The sequence below is a fragment of the Narcine bancroftii genome, chromosome 1, assembly GCF_036971445.1.
Source record: "Narcine bancroftii isolate sNarBan1 chromosome 1, sNarBan1.hap1, whole genome shotgun sequence".
NCBI lineage: Eukaryota > Metazoa > Chordata > Chondrichthyes > Torpediniformes > Narcinidae > Narcine > Narcine bancroftii.
In genome coordinates, this window is record NC_091469.1 from 440,618,857 (window position 1) to 440,633,432 (window position 14,576).

Below are 14,576 nucleotides of genomic sequence, written 5' to 3' on the forward strand. Positions count from 1 at the left end.
AGGTACAAGGACTGCCTAAAGAAAGCTCTTGGTGCCTGCCACATTGACCACCGCCAGTGGGCTGATATCGCCTCAAACTGTGCATCTTGGCGCCTCACAGTTCGGCGGGCAGCAACCTCCTTTGAGGAAGACCGCAGAGCCCACCTCACTGTCAAAAGACAAAGGAGGAAAAACCCAACCCCCAACCCCAACCAGACCGTGTCTGCCTGTCCCGCATCAGACTTGTCACCCACAAACGAGCCTGCAGCTGACGTGGACATTACCCCTCCATAAATCTTCGTCCGCGAAGCCAAGTCAAAGAGTCTGATTTCTTTACTCAATGTGGACATGAAAATTTTATCAAAAATTTTAGCACATAGATTAGAGAATATTTTACCAGAAATAATAAATTTGGACCAATCGGGTTTTATAAAATCTTCATAATGGTAGGAAGATTAAGATCTCTTTTGATAAGGTCCATTTATAGCTGACTTTCATAATTTGAATGATCAAGGTGCGGGAATGCAGTAAATGGGCATGTTTTGTCGCATCTCCGGAGGCCATTGCTCAGTTTCAAGTCTGCTTGAATACCAATTTCAACCTTGGTTGGTGGATGGGGTTAGATCTTTATCATCAACCTCTTTTTCTTTTTCCTTTTCCTTTTTTAACAGTTCACTATATGTTTAGATTGGAATACAAGTCCATGTATTATTATTTCTATATGATACCTATCCAAATGTATATTATATTTAATTTATATGGACTTGTAATGTGTGGTTGTATAATAAAACTCAATAAAAATAATTTTAAAAGAAGATTGAGGAAATGCAAGTAGGTATTTTCCATGGAACTTCAATGAGACAAATTTGAGGTTGGGGTTTAGGGTGAAAGGAGAAAAGTTTAAAGAGAATATTAAGGGGAAGTTTATACACAGATTGGTAGGAATGTGAAATGAGCTGCCAGCTGAATTGGTAAATGCAGGCTTAATTTTGACATTTGAGAAAAACTTGGTTAGTTACGTGAACAGGAGGGGTATTGAGGGCTATGGTCCAAGTGCAGGTCAATGGAACTAGGCAAAATAATAGTTTGGCATAGACCATATGAATCAAATGGCCTATTTCTGTGCTGTGGTCTTCTGTGTATTTGTATTTCTTCACTTGATGTGTGTGAACCTTATCAAGAGAGCTGTTGTTGATATTGTATTGTTAAGCAATATCTGAGGTTGTGGTAGACTTTTGGATCAGGTAGATTGACGAAGATCAGCCAGGAAAGTGGAGTTAAACTCAATGTACAAAGAAGCTAAATCAAGCCTAATGTACACTGTTCCCATTTCTTGTGTTAAATTTCAGGCCTGGTCCAGCCAGCCAGCCATTTTTGGAGAACAATTTTGAAGCCCAGGAGAGCATACCTGAAAAGTTACTGAATCGTCTTGTTTAGATTTAGATTTCCGTATATTTAATGTAAAAGTTGTGGGTTTATTTTTCTCAGTGATCAAACTACAGAAGAATGATGAAAAAAAAAATTAATGTTCTCCTCTCCATAGTGCAAATATGATTTTTGCTGGATTTGTCTGGAAGAATGGAAGAAACACAGTTCATCCACTGGAGGTTATTATAGATGCACTCGATATGAAGTCATCCAGCAGGTTGAAGAGCAGTCAAAAGAGATGACAGTGGAGGTAAACTTAACTTTAAAACTGGATAATGAAGTTAACATATTGACCCTTCATGTATTCCTCTGTATTGTAATATTTTTAAACCTCTATATTCCACTGAGCATTTGAATCCCTCTAATCAGGCATCCATCACTGCCACGGAAAGGATGTGAAAGAGGAGCAGGCTGAAGTGCCAGTTGATGAAATAGACAAAAGACGATGTGGTCAAACAATAATCATGGCTTTTATTAGCAGAAACTCATGGTACAATAATGAAAGACAATAGGTGCATATACAGTTATACCCAAGGGGAGTGTCCTTAACAGTAGAGATAATGCACAGCCAATGTTAGTACAGCAAGGCTCACCAGAGGGGAGACAGGCAGCTTGGCAGACATTCATCACACAGGCCAGGTTTTTCTGAATCATCTTTCCTCTTCAAAGTCTGAGCTGATCCTGACCAACCAATCCCATTGCCTTTAATTCCTCTAAGAAAATCTATCATTTACAGCTTTGAATAAGTTCTTGATTATTTTCCACTGAGGCAAAGTATTTCAAACATTTGTGACCCTGAAAATTTCTTCATTGCAGACCTGCACGTCTGGAAGTTTATCATGAGATACAGTTCCCTGCTCTAGTTTCTGCAGACAACAAAATTGGCTTTGGTATCTACAAATTCCTCTCCAAATTGTCTTTGTCTCAGAGTATGGGCTAATCTTGCATATACTTATTTCCTGGAAGAACTATTAATTCCAGAAAATAGTCTAGTGAATCTATGCATGGATTCAAAAACAAATGTATCTTTAACACAAAGCTAGAAGAATTATTCCAAATGGAATCTCAACAAGTACTCTACAGTCTCAAGATATCATTACTTGTAGGTTCCAGTACCTTTTTGCATTAAAAATTAGCTTCTCTTTATCCCCTTATTTGCTTGTTCTACTTGCACATTTGTTTGTCATGAAACAAACCACTGAGAAACTTTCCAATAAAATGGTTTTTCATTCTGCCTACCAAACGTAGATAAGGTTTTCCCATTTATCAAATTTTGTCCATTTGCTTAATTATTTTGTTTCCTCTGTAGATATTTGCATTATCCTACCAGCTTAGTTTCCCATCCAGATTTGCATAATCAGTAAATGTTGCATTATCTTCATCCAAATCATTTGTTATGAATAGTGAAAGAACCCAGTACCTGTGTCACTGCATGGGTAAAAGTTAACAACCTGAAAATGTTAAAGAATTGGTTATCTTCATTTTGGCCCACATTGTCAATGCTGACTGTGAAGCCTTTGTGCTAATCCTATTTCCTGCACTAGGCCCATATTTTCTCTTCTGCATTTCTAAGTACTCCTCTGAATGCATTCTAAGTTTTGTAATTGTATCTCCCTCCACCACTTCCTCTGGCAGCTTGTTCCATATTCCCATTGCTCTTTACGCAGAAAAAAATTAACCTGCAGTTTTCTTTTAAATTTCTCTTATCTCACCTTAAACCTCTGCCTTCTAGTCTCCCGTGCACTGGGGGGAAAAAAGTTTCCAAATATGCACTTCCTCATAATTTTATAAGCTTCTGTAAGAATACCTCTCTGCCTCCTACGATCCAGTAAGAATAAAATTGGCCTATCTAATTTTTCCTGACAAGTACATCCCTTCTTTCCAGGCAACATCCTGATTCTATTGTTGCCACATTCTTGTCAACCTGAACTATACACAATATTGAGTGCAGACTCCTGAACGTTTTATACAGCTATAACATTATGTCCCAACTCTTCTCAATGCCTCATCCTATGAAGGCAAGCAGACTATCTTCACTATCCTACTGCCTGATGACAGATTTACTGAGGTGTTGATTTCCACCACAAGGTCCCTCTATACCATAACACTTCAAAAAATGTCTACCATTTACCTGTATTTGTAAAGGGGCTTCTGAGTTATGGATAAATGAACATGCAGAAATCCAACTTTACACAACTCCTATAGAACATTTCAGCACAGAAACAGGCCCCTTCACCCCTTCTAGTCTGTGCTGAAACATTTTTTTGCCTAGCCCCACTGACCTGCACTCAGTTCATAGCCCTCCATACCTGTCCCATCCATGTACTTCTCCAAATTCCTCTTAAATGTCAAAATTGAGCCAACATTCAGCACTTCAGCTGGCAGCTCGTTCCACACTGCAAACACTTGTTACGAGCCCAAAGGACCCTAAAACCCAGCAGCAATAGACATTCACCAAGACAAGTAGTTTTTAAAACAAAAGTTGTTTTTAATCAACTTTAAACATAAAAACAGAATCAAATTTTAACTTAACTCTACACTTAACTAATCCAAATTAATCCCCTTCTAATTCTAAGCACACGTGTATGTAATGTGTGTGTAATTATAAGAAGAGTTCTTTAGTTCACAGTTCAATCTCACTTCTCCTTCTTCCAAGTTCTCTGGATGCAGGCAATCCTTATACTGTGCACAGAATTTAACATGTATAAAGGCTTTGGTGCTCGAAAGGTAAATGTTTACCACTCAGGAAGGTTCTTGTGGGGTTTGCAGAGAGAGATTTGTTGTTCCAGGATTTCCACAACTGAGGTACCACCATTAGTCACCTCCATGTCTCGCTGATGAAACTTGCCCCATCAGGGTTTTCCAGATGGTAACCTCTTTCTTCAGGCTACCACAGAGTTCCTTTCTGTTCCACTTATTCCAAGAGAAACATCAGACAGATAGCACTTCCATCCACTGTTCTGGAACTTTATTTCTAACCAGCTCTTCCTGGCTTGTTTCAGACGTGTCTGTTCAGTCTCTTTTCAGTGTCACACACACTAGCTGAGAGAGCTTGTCTTCTCTCTCTCTCTCTCTCTCTCTCTCTCTCTCTCCAACTGAGACTCCAAAAGCCCATGTGACTCTCTCACTTGCAAAACCCCCACCTTCTTCAGCAAACAACACGAGTTCTCCTTGGTCAAGCTGTTGTCTTATATAAACAAAACCCAGGAGTGACCTTTCTGTGAGCACACTAAATACTTTTTAACAGCCAGTTTGTCTCCTACAAACAGTGGCTATTCATTTCACGATGTCATTTCAATTAGCACCTACTTGTGAAATGTGCTTAAGTCTCCATTGATCCTGCAATGTTACTAAATATGGATTCTTCAGTCTTTCAAATAAGATCTGTTTTAAAATGTGTATGTATGTAACCCACTAATCTTACAAATCCTCCTAATATTTATCCATTACACACTCTGTGAAGATGTTCCTCCTCTCATGTTCCCTCTAAACTTTTCCCCTTTTACTCTTAACCCATGTCCTCTGGTTTGTATCTGACCCATCCTCAGTGGGTCAGATATAAACTTATTTACCTCATAATTGTAAAAACCTCTATCAAATCTCCCATCATTTTTCTTTGCACCGGGGAATAAAGTCCTAACCTGTTTAACCTTTCCCTGTATCTCAGTTCCTGAAGTCCAAACAACATCCTAGTAAATCTTCTCTTGCACTCTTTCAATCTTAATGGTAGCTTTCCTGTAGATAGGTGACCAGAACTGCACACAATACTCCAAATTTGGCCTCTATACAACCTCACCATTACATCCCAACTCGTATACTCAATACTTTGGTTTATGAAAGCCAATATATCAAAAACTTTCTTTACAACCCTATCCACCTGTGATGCCACTTTCAGGGAATTATGTATCTGTGTCCCAGATCTCTTTGTTCTACTGCACTCCTCAGTGCCCTACCGTTTACTGTGTGTGTCCTTTCTTGGTTTGTCCTTCCACAATGCAACACCACACACTTGTCTGCATTAAATTCCATCTGCCAATTTTCAACCCATTTTTCCAGCTGGCCCAGATCCCTCTGCAAGCTTTGAAAACCTTCTTCGCTGCCCACAATGCCTCCAATCTTGGTGTCTTCTGCAAACATGCTGATCCAATTTACCACATTATCATCCAGATCATGGATGTAGATGACAAACAACAATGGTCCCAGCACCAATCTCTGAACTAGTGACAGGCCTCCATTCTGAGAAGCAATCATCCATCATTACTCTCTGGCTTCTCCCATCCAGTCATTGTCGAATCCAGTACACTACTTCACCAAGAATACCTAGTGTCTGAACCTTCCTGACTAAACCTCCCTTGTGGAACTTTGTCAAAGGCCTTAGTAAACTCTCTGTAGACAACATCTACAGTCTTTCCTTCAACTTTACTGGTAACCTCAAAAAAACTCTATAAGATTGATTAAACATGACCTATCACACACACAAAGCCATGTTGACTATCCCTAATCAGTTTCTGGCTATCCAAATAATTGAATATCCGATCTCTTAGAACACCTTCCAATAATTTACCTACTACTGATGTCAGGCTCACCAGCCAATAATTTCCAGGGTTACTTTTTGAGCCTTTTTTAAACAACAGAACAACGTGAGCTACCTTCCAATCCCCCAGCATCATACCCGTGGCTAAGGGCATATCAAATATTTCTTCCAGAGCCCTTCCAATTCAAGATCTGAGGGAATATCTTGTCAAGTCTGGGGATTTATCCACCCTTATTTGCTTTAAGGTAGCAAGCACTTCTCTTTAATCTGAATAGGTTCCATGACCTCACTGGTTGTTTTCCTTACTTCCTACTACTCTGCTATTTACTGAGTGAATACTGATTTTAAAAAGCATTCACCCCTTTTTTTTGGTTCCATACAAAGCTGACTCCTCTGATCTTCAAGGGACCAATTTTGTCCCTTACTATTGTGACAGATTATATTATATTTTATATTGTATATTAGTAAGTTTTAAGGGAGATAAATTGTGTGGGGTTTTTAGTTGGGTCACACACAGATACAAACATTTCAAAACGGATCTCATTTAAAATGCCAGAGCACTGCTCAAGCCGGACAGTCCAGGCTCTGAGTGTTGGTCATGCTGTGGAGTAATGGATTAATGTTTTGGAAAACAACAGATGAACGGATTCAAAGATTGCGTCCGGTGCCGCAGTCTGTTTGTATGCAGTTTGCTGCTCTAAGAGGGTCATGTGGTTTTCTCTGAGTGAGAGAGAGAATTCAGTTCTACAGTTCAACAGCAGCAGCTGGGACTAGAACAGGACAAGCTGGCAAGCTTGTGGAAAAATCCCATTTTGAAGACTGGTTGTAAGTTCTTAGTTCAGCCTGGTCAAAGCCCTTGTGGTCCATACAAGAGGAGATGGCTGGCTGTATGTTTCACTTGAAATAAGGGAAACAAAAAGGAACTCTGTAATAACCTGAAAGAAAGAGGTTATCATCTGGAAAATCCTGATGGGGCAGGTTTCTTCGACAAGACACTGAAGTGGCTGATTGGAAGGAATCAGTTGTGGGAGTCCAACGAGCAACAAATCTCTCTCTGAAAACCAACAAGAACCTTCCTGAGCGATAACCATTAACCGTTCAGGCACTTAAGCCTGGAGAAATTCATAAATGTTAAATTCTCTGTATAGTATAAGAATTGCCTGATACCAATGAACTTGGAGGAGTGAGAAGTAAGATTGGATTGTGAATCAAAGAAGTTTTCTGAACTGATGCACACATTACATACATGTGCGCTTAGAATTAAAGGGGGTTAAGTTAATAGTAATAAGTTAAAGTTTGATCCTGTTTTCATGTTTAAAATAATTAAATGGAACTTTTATTTAAGTAACCATTTGTCTTGGTGAATTTCTATTGGTGCTGGGTCCTCTGGGCCCATAACACTATCTTTGTACTCTTAATATACCTGTATAAACTCTTAGGATTTTCCTTCTCATTGTCTGCCAATGTAACCTCATGTCTTTTTGCCTTCTTGATATCTTGAGGGTTTTTTTTTGCATTTTTTTATACTCCACAAGTACCTCATTTGCTCCATGTTGCCTATATCTGTTATACACCTCTCTCTTCCGAACCAGATCCCCAATATCCCTGACAAGAACATGCAAACTCTGTACTGGAGAAAGTGACCTATTGTGGACTCACAACATCTCACTTGTAAAGAAGGTACATTAATGACTACACTTCCTGAGAAGACTGAAGCGGGCAAGGCTATTGGTCTCATTATGTTGACCTTCAACAGGAGCTCTATCGAGAGTGTCCTAGTAGGCTAGATTGCAGTGTGGTATGATTGCTGCAGTGAAATGAATCAGAGGTCAATCTACAGGATCATAAAAGTGGCAGAGAGGATCACTAGAGTCTCCCTCCCCACCACCCCCCAATCGATGTGATCAACTAGGATTGTTGTCTGAAGAGGGTGTGCAAAATCATTGGAAGACCCCATTCCACCCCACACACAGCATCCTGCAGGTACTCCAGTCAGGAAAGAGATGCAGGAGTATCAAAACCAGCACCAGTAGGCTGAGGAACAGCCGCTTCCCACGGGAAATGGGAATGCTGAACACCCAAAGGAACTGCTCACACTCATCATCCAAACAAAACAATTTATTTGCATATATGAATATTTGTCCTGCATATGTATTGTTTGTCTCCACATGTGGTATGTCTGCATGTTTTGCACCGAGGACTGGAGAATGTTGTTTTGTCGGGTTGTAATTGTACAATTCCAGGCAAACCTCAAAGCAAAGCTCGACGATGCAACCCGCCTCACGGACCCGTCCCCTGAAACCCTCTGGGATCAGTTGAAGACTACCATACTGCAATCCACTGAAGAGGTACTGGGCTTCTCCTCCAGGAAAAACAAGGACTGGTTTGACGAAAACAGCCAGGAAATCCAGGAGCTGCTGGCAAAGAAGCGAGCTGCCCACCAGGCTCACCTTACAAAGCCGTCCTGTCCAGAGAAGAAACAAACCTTCCGTCGCGCATGCAGCCATCTTCAGCGCAAACTCCGGGAGATCCAAAAGGAGTGGTGGACTAGCCTCGCCAAACGAACCCAGCTCAGCGCGGACATTGGCGACTTCAGGGGTTTCTACGAGGCTCTAAAGGCTGTGTACGGCCCCTCACCCCAAGTCCAAAGCCCGCTGCGCAGCTCAGACGGCAAAGTCCTCCTCAGCGACAAGATCTCCATCCTCAACCGATGGTCAGAACACTTCCAATCTCTTTTCAGTGCCAACCGCTCAGTCCAAGATTCCGCCCTGCTCCAGCTCCCTCAACAGCCCCTAAGGCTAGAGCTGGATGAGGTCTTCACCCTGGATGAGACATATAAGGCAATCGAACAACTGAAAAGTGGCAAAGCAGCAGGTATGGATGGAATCCCCCCACAGGTCTGGAAGGCTGGCGGCAAAACTCTGCATGCCAAACTGCATGAGTTTTTCAAGCTTTGTTGGGACCAAGGAAAACTGCCTCAGGATCTTCGTGATGCCACCATCATCACCCTGTACAAAAACAAAGGCAAGAAATCAGACTGCTCAAACTACAGGGGAATCACGTTGCTCTCCATTGCTGGCAAAATCTTCGCTAGGATTCTACTAAATAGAATAATACCTAGTGTCGCCGAGAATATTCTCCCAGAATCACAGTGCGGCTTTCGCGCAAACAGAGGAACTACTGACATGGTCTTTGCCCTCAGACAGCTCCAAGAAAAGTGCAGAGAACAAAACAAAGGACTCTACATCACCTTTGTTGACCTCACCAAAGCCTTCGACACCGTGAGCAGGAAAGGGCTTTGGCAAATACTAGAGCGCATCGGATGTCCCCCAAAGTTCCTCAACATGATTATCCAACTGCACGAAAACCAACAAGGTCGGGTCAGATACAGCAATGAGCTCTCTGAACCCTTCTCCATTAACAATGGCGTGAAGCAAGGCTGTGTTCTCGCACCAACCCTCTTTTCAATCTTCTTCAGCATGATGCTGAACCAAGCCATGAAAGACCCCAAAAACGAAGACGCTGTTTACATCCGGTACCGCACGGATGGCAGTCTCTTCAATCTGAGGCGCCTGCAAGCTCACACCAAGACACAAGAGAAACTTGTTCGTGAACTACTCTTTGCAGACGATGCCGCTTTAGTTGCCCATTCAGAGCCAGCTCTTCAGCGCTTGACGTCCTGCTTTGCGGAAACTGCCAAAATGTTTGGCCTGGAAGTCAGCCTGAAGAAAACTGAGGTCCTCCATCAGCCAGCTCCCCACCATGACTACCAGCCCCCCCACATCTCCATCGGGCACACAAAACTCAAAACGGTCAACCAGTTTACCTATCTCGGCTGCACCATTTCATCAGATGCAAGGATCGACAATGAGATAGACAACAGACTCGCCAAGGCAAATAGCGCCTTTGGAAGACTACACAAAAGAGTCTGGAAAAACAACCAACTGAAAAACCTCACAAAGATAAGCGTATACAGAGCCGTTATCATACCCACACTCCTGTTCGGCTCCAAATCATGGGTCCTCTACCGGCATCACCTATGGCTCCTAGAACGCTTCCACCAGCGTTGTCTCCGCTCCATCCTCAACATCCATTGGAGCGCTTTCATCCCTAACGTCGAAGTACTCGAGATGGCAGAGGTCGACAGCATCGAGTCCACGCTGCTGAAGATCCAGCTGCGCTGGATGGGTCACGTCTCCAGAATGGAGGACCATCGCCTTCCCAAGATCGTGTTATATGGCGAGCTCTCCACTGGCCACCGTGACAGAGGTGCACCAAAGAAAAGGTACAAGGACTGCCTAAAGAAATCTCTTGGTGCCTGCCACATTGACCACCGCCAGTGGGCTGATATCGCCTCAAACCGTGCATCTTGGCGCCTCACAGTTTGGCGGGCAGCAACCTCCTTTGAAGAAGACCGCAGAGCCCACCTCACTGACAAAAGGCAAAGGAGGAAAACCCCAACACCCAACCCCAACCAACCAATTTTTCCCTGCAACCGTGTCTGCCTGTCCCGCATCGGACTTGTCAGCCACAAACGAGCCTGCAGCTGACGTGGACTTTTACCCCCTCCATAAATCTTCGTCTGCGAAGCCAAGCCAAAGAAGAGAATTGTACAATCAGTTGACAATAAACTTGACTTGAAATATTAATTAGGCACAGTACCTCTATTTTGCTGCCTCTAAATATTTCCTTTTCATACACTTGCTAAATGTCTTTTAACTGTTGCAATTGTCCCCGATTCAGGTTAATTATTTTGTTTTTAAATATATTGCCTTCTGATGTTTTTAGGTTTTTAAATTTTAGTCATTTAAATTGATACTAAATTTTTAGTTTTCTGTTTTTGCTTGAAAGCTAGATTTGCAAATATTCAATGTCTTTGGTGGCTTTGAGAGCCAATATACAATTCTTCATCCCACAATTTACAGTTATGTACAATCAAAAAGTTCCTGTGCTGCATGAGGCATAATCAGCAAGTTGCCAGCTTCCTAATGAAAAACTATGCTCATTGACGTGCTTCAGGTCAGGTAGCTGATTATGGGTAGTTTGCCAGTGAGGGGAAATTTGGGGCAATTAGTTTGCCACATAACTATTGATGACTTTGTGCTCCACCTCACTGTCATGTAAATTCAATACCTGAAACTGCAGGTGCTGGGGACTGAAAACAATCTATCCTCTGCCTTTTCCACTGCAAAGGGTAGGGCCAGATGCAAACAGGAAGAGTAGCACCTTGTATTCTTCCTGGGTGGTGTAAAATGTAACAATATGAACTTTGAATTCACCATTTTCAGGTAACCTGCTCACCCTCTGTCATTTTCTCTCCTTTTGATCCATCCAGATTCTTGCACACTCGCCCTTCTTTCCAAACTTCTCTGTTAACCAGCTTCTTTCTCCATTTCCCCCATCTAAATTTACCCATCACCTACACATTCTGCTGCCATTCCTCCCTTGTTTGGTTCCACTCTTCCACTTATCAGATTCCATAATCTGCAGCAATTTGTCTCCACTTATCACCTCCCATTTTCTGTCATTACCACCACACCAGAATTTTTTGTCATGAACAAGTCATGAAATTGTGGTTTTGCAGCAGCATCAAATTGCAAACATTTATATCAATGACCTTACAACAATAAATAAAAATAGTGCACGTAAAGTCAAAGTAAGGCCGTGTCTTTGGTTCATTGATCAATCGGTAATTGAATCGCAGCTGTGAAGAAGCTGTCCTTGTACCACTGAGTGCTCTTGTGAGATTTGGTCTCACTTTGTTTAAATGCCTACCTGTTCTATTGCTTTCTTTCTGATACTGGGGTCTGCTCTTTTAAATCACCATCTGAGGAAAGGAGTTGAGAAATGGGAAGAGAGAAATAAAAGGACAAGGGCAGAGTACATCAGTAAAATCTACTTTATAAAAAAAGATGACAACTAAGAATCCCTATTAGTAAGATCTTAATTTAAAATTAAATTGGCTTTGTTTTTGATCATTGTTTACATTTGAATTCATTGTGATTAATTTTGCAAATGCTTTCTCGTCGGCTGATTCTTTGAATTTTGAAACCAGCACAAATCACACATTTGAATGAGAAAATACATTTTCTGTTTCAGGCTGAGAAAAAGCACAAGAAATTCCAGGAGCTTGATAGATTTATGCACTACTATACAAGATTTAAAAACCATGAGCATAGTTACAAGGTATGTGGAATAAATTGTTTTTGTATCTCATTGCTGTCATTTTTTTGAATGGAGTAAAACTGGTTTGCTTTTGATGTACTCTATAGTTAGAACAACGTCTTTTGAAAACTGCCAAAGAAAAGATGGAGCAGCTCAGCAGAGCCCTGAAAGGCGGTGAGTGAGATGAATTAAACAGCCTGCTACTATAAAACGGCAGCCTCACTAAAATGATCATCTCGGACGGGATGAATTTAATCCGCAGATTAATGCATTTCAATGAAACTTTGCAGCACAAAAAGATATTTTTGATTACTGAAACCTCTGAATCTGGTGAAAGAACTTGCTACAGATATTGGGAAATACATCCTTAAAGAAAAAAAAGTGAGATTCGAGGAATATGCTTGTTTAAATGGGGCACAGTGATTACATCCTCCTACTAATGATGATAGTGTTCTCTCATCACTGCAGAAAAATTAGCGTAAGTCATAATGCTGAATTCTATTTAGATTGCATCAGCAATATTTTCTTTCATTTTTCTTTCCCAAACGTCTCACATCAAACTATTATTTTGAGCAGAGATGGTTATTTATGGTGAGGTAGTAAACTGGATTTGAAATTGACTTTGAGGGAAACCAGAGAGCGATAGTGGATCATTACCTCTCTGACTGATGCAAAGATTGAAGGTTTAGTGGAGAGTGAGGAAGGCTTTCAAAGCTTGCAGAGGAATTTGGGCCAGCTGGAAAAATGGGCTGCAAAATGGCAGATGGAATTTAATGCAGACCCATGTGCGAAGTTGCATTTTTGAAGGACAAGTGAAGGTAGGACTTGCATGATAAAAGGCCACTGAGGAGTGCAAAAGAACAGCAGAATCTGGGACTATAGATGCATAATTCCCTGGAAGTGTCATCATAGGTAGATGGGGTTGTCAAGAGAACTTTTGGCACATTTGCCTTCATTAACAGTATTGAGTACATTAAATCAGATGTGACGGTCAAGTTGTACAATACGTTGGTGAGGCCAATTTTGGAGTATAGTGTGCAGTTTTGGTCACCTAACTACAAGAAAGATATCAATAAGATAGAAAGAATGCAGAGAAGATTTACTAGGATGTTGCTGGGCCTTGAGAACCTGAGTTAGAGGGAAAGGTTAAACATGTTGGGACTTTATTCCTTGGAGCATGGAAGAGTGAGGGGAGATTTGAAAGAGGTATACAAAATTATGATGGGTATAGACAGTAAATGTGAGTAGGTGGAAGTATGAAGAGATAAATGCAGGCTCAATTGTTACATAAAATAAAATTTTGGACTGGTGCGTGGATGGGGTTGGTGGGTGGTGGTGTATGGAGGTTGCAGATCAGTGGGGCTGGGCAGAATAATGGTTCGGCACAGACTAGAAGAGCCTGTTTTCAGTGTTGTTCTTTGGCTCTACTAAATTCGACTACTTTCCTCTTAAAGTTGCTGACATTCCTCTTCCATTTTTTTTTCATAAACACATTTCCTCTGCTGTTTCTGTTCATTTTTAGATCATATTTTGACCCCTAAATAAAGTGATTATATTTACTGGCAGGTGAATTAATCCTAAATTAGAACAAACATAAAGCATATTTCTGTTAACATAAAACTCCATATGGGTGGCCATACTGCCCATAAAAGGCATAAACTGGGAAATTCTTAAAACCCTTCTGCATTTTGCTAATGTTTCCATAGTGTGCATTGATCAGTTTTATGTACTACTGTCTCAAAAAGGGGAATTGGCTGTCTTCACATTGTTTTATTTTTACAGTGGAAGGAGTATCCCCTGATACAACTTTTATTGAAGAAGCAGTACTTGAACTCTTGAAAACACGGCGTATTCTTAAGTGCTCCTACCCTTATGGATTTTTTCTAGAGCCTAAAAGCACAAAGAAGGAAATATTTGAGCTTATGCAGGTACGTTTGATAAGTTTGATCATTTTCAATCACTTCACTTGTAAATTTGCAGGGGCCATCTCCTGCATCCGATGCTTTTGTTATGGCCTCGTCGGTGAGTCTGGATGCAGACGGGGAGATCATTTCGTTGAGCACCTATGCTCTGTCCACTGCAATAACGGGCCACATACCATTCCCACATTGACATGTCTATCCATGGTCTCATGCATTGCCAAACTGAGGCTGCCAATAAATATTAGAGGAACAACATCTAATATTCTGTCCAGGCACTCTCAAATAAGACAGCAATAACATCAACGTCCAGTTTCTGTTTACCCCCTCCCTGAGTCCCTCTTTGACTCCTTTCCTCCAGCTCCCCAACCCCATCCTACTCCATTCCGAGTTACCACCATCCCCATCACTTCTGAGCTTTTTTTCTCTCACCCATATCCACCTATATCTTGCTCGTTAGCTTGTCCTCCTCCCCTACCTGATCCTCCCTCTATTCAAGTGCCTATCTTTTTTCCAAGTACCTTGACAGAGTGCTCAGGCCAGAAATGTTG

The 14,576-nt window shown here is 41.4% G+C and overlaps 1 protein-coding gene across 10 annotated transcripts in view; it reads left to right on the top strand.

The window, feature by feature from the left end:
- The window catches only part of LOC138751718 (ankyrin repeat and IBR domain-containing protein 1-like), a 133,828-nt gene that overhangs the window by 90,004 nt on the left and 29,248 nt on the right, over positions 1-14,576 (top strand). For all 10 annotated transcript variants that reach the window (XM_069914380.1, XM_069914374.1, XM_069914382.1 and 7 more), the window contains 4 exons: positions 1,523-1,657; positions 12,041-12,127; positions 12,214-12,280; positions 13,889-14,034. In XM_069914380.1, the coding sequence (XP_069770481.1) occupies positions 1,523-1,657; positions 12,041-12,127; positions 12,214-12,280; positions 13,889-14,034 (435 nt within the window). The remainder of the gene's footprint in view (positions 1-1,522; positions 1,658-12,040; positions 12,128-12,213; positions 12,281-13,888; positions 14,035-14,576) is intronic.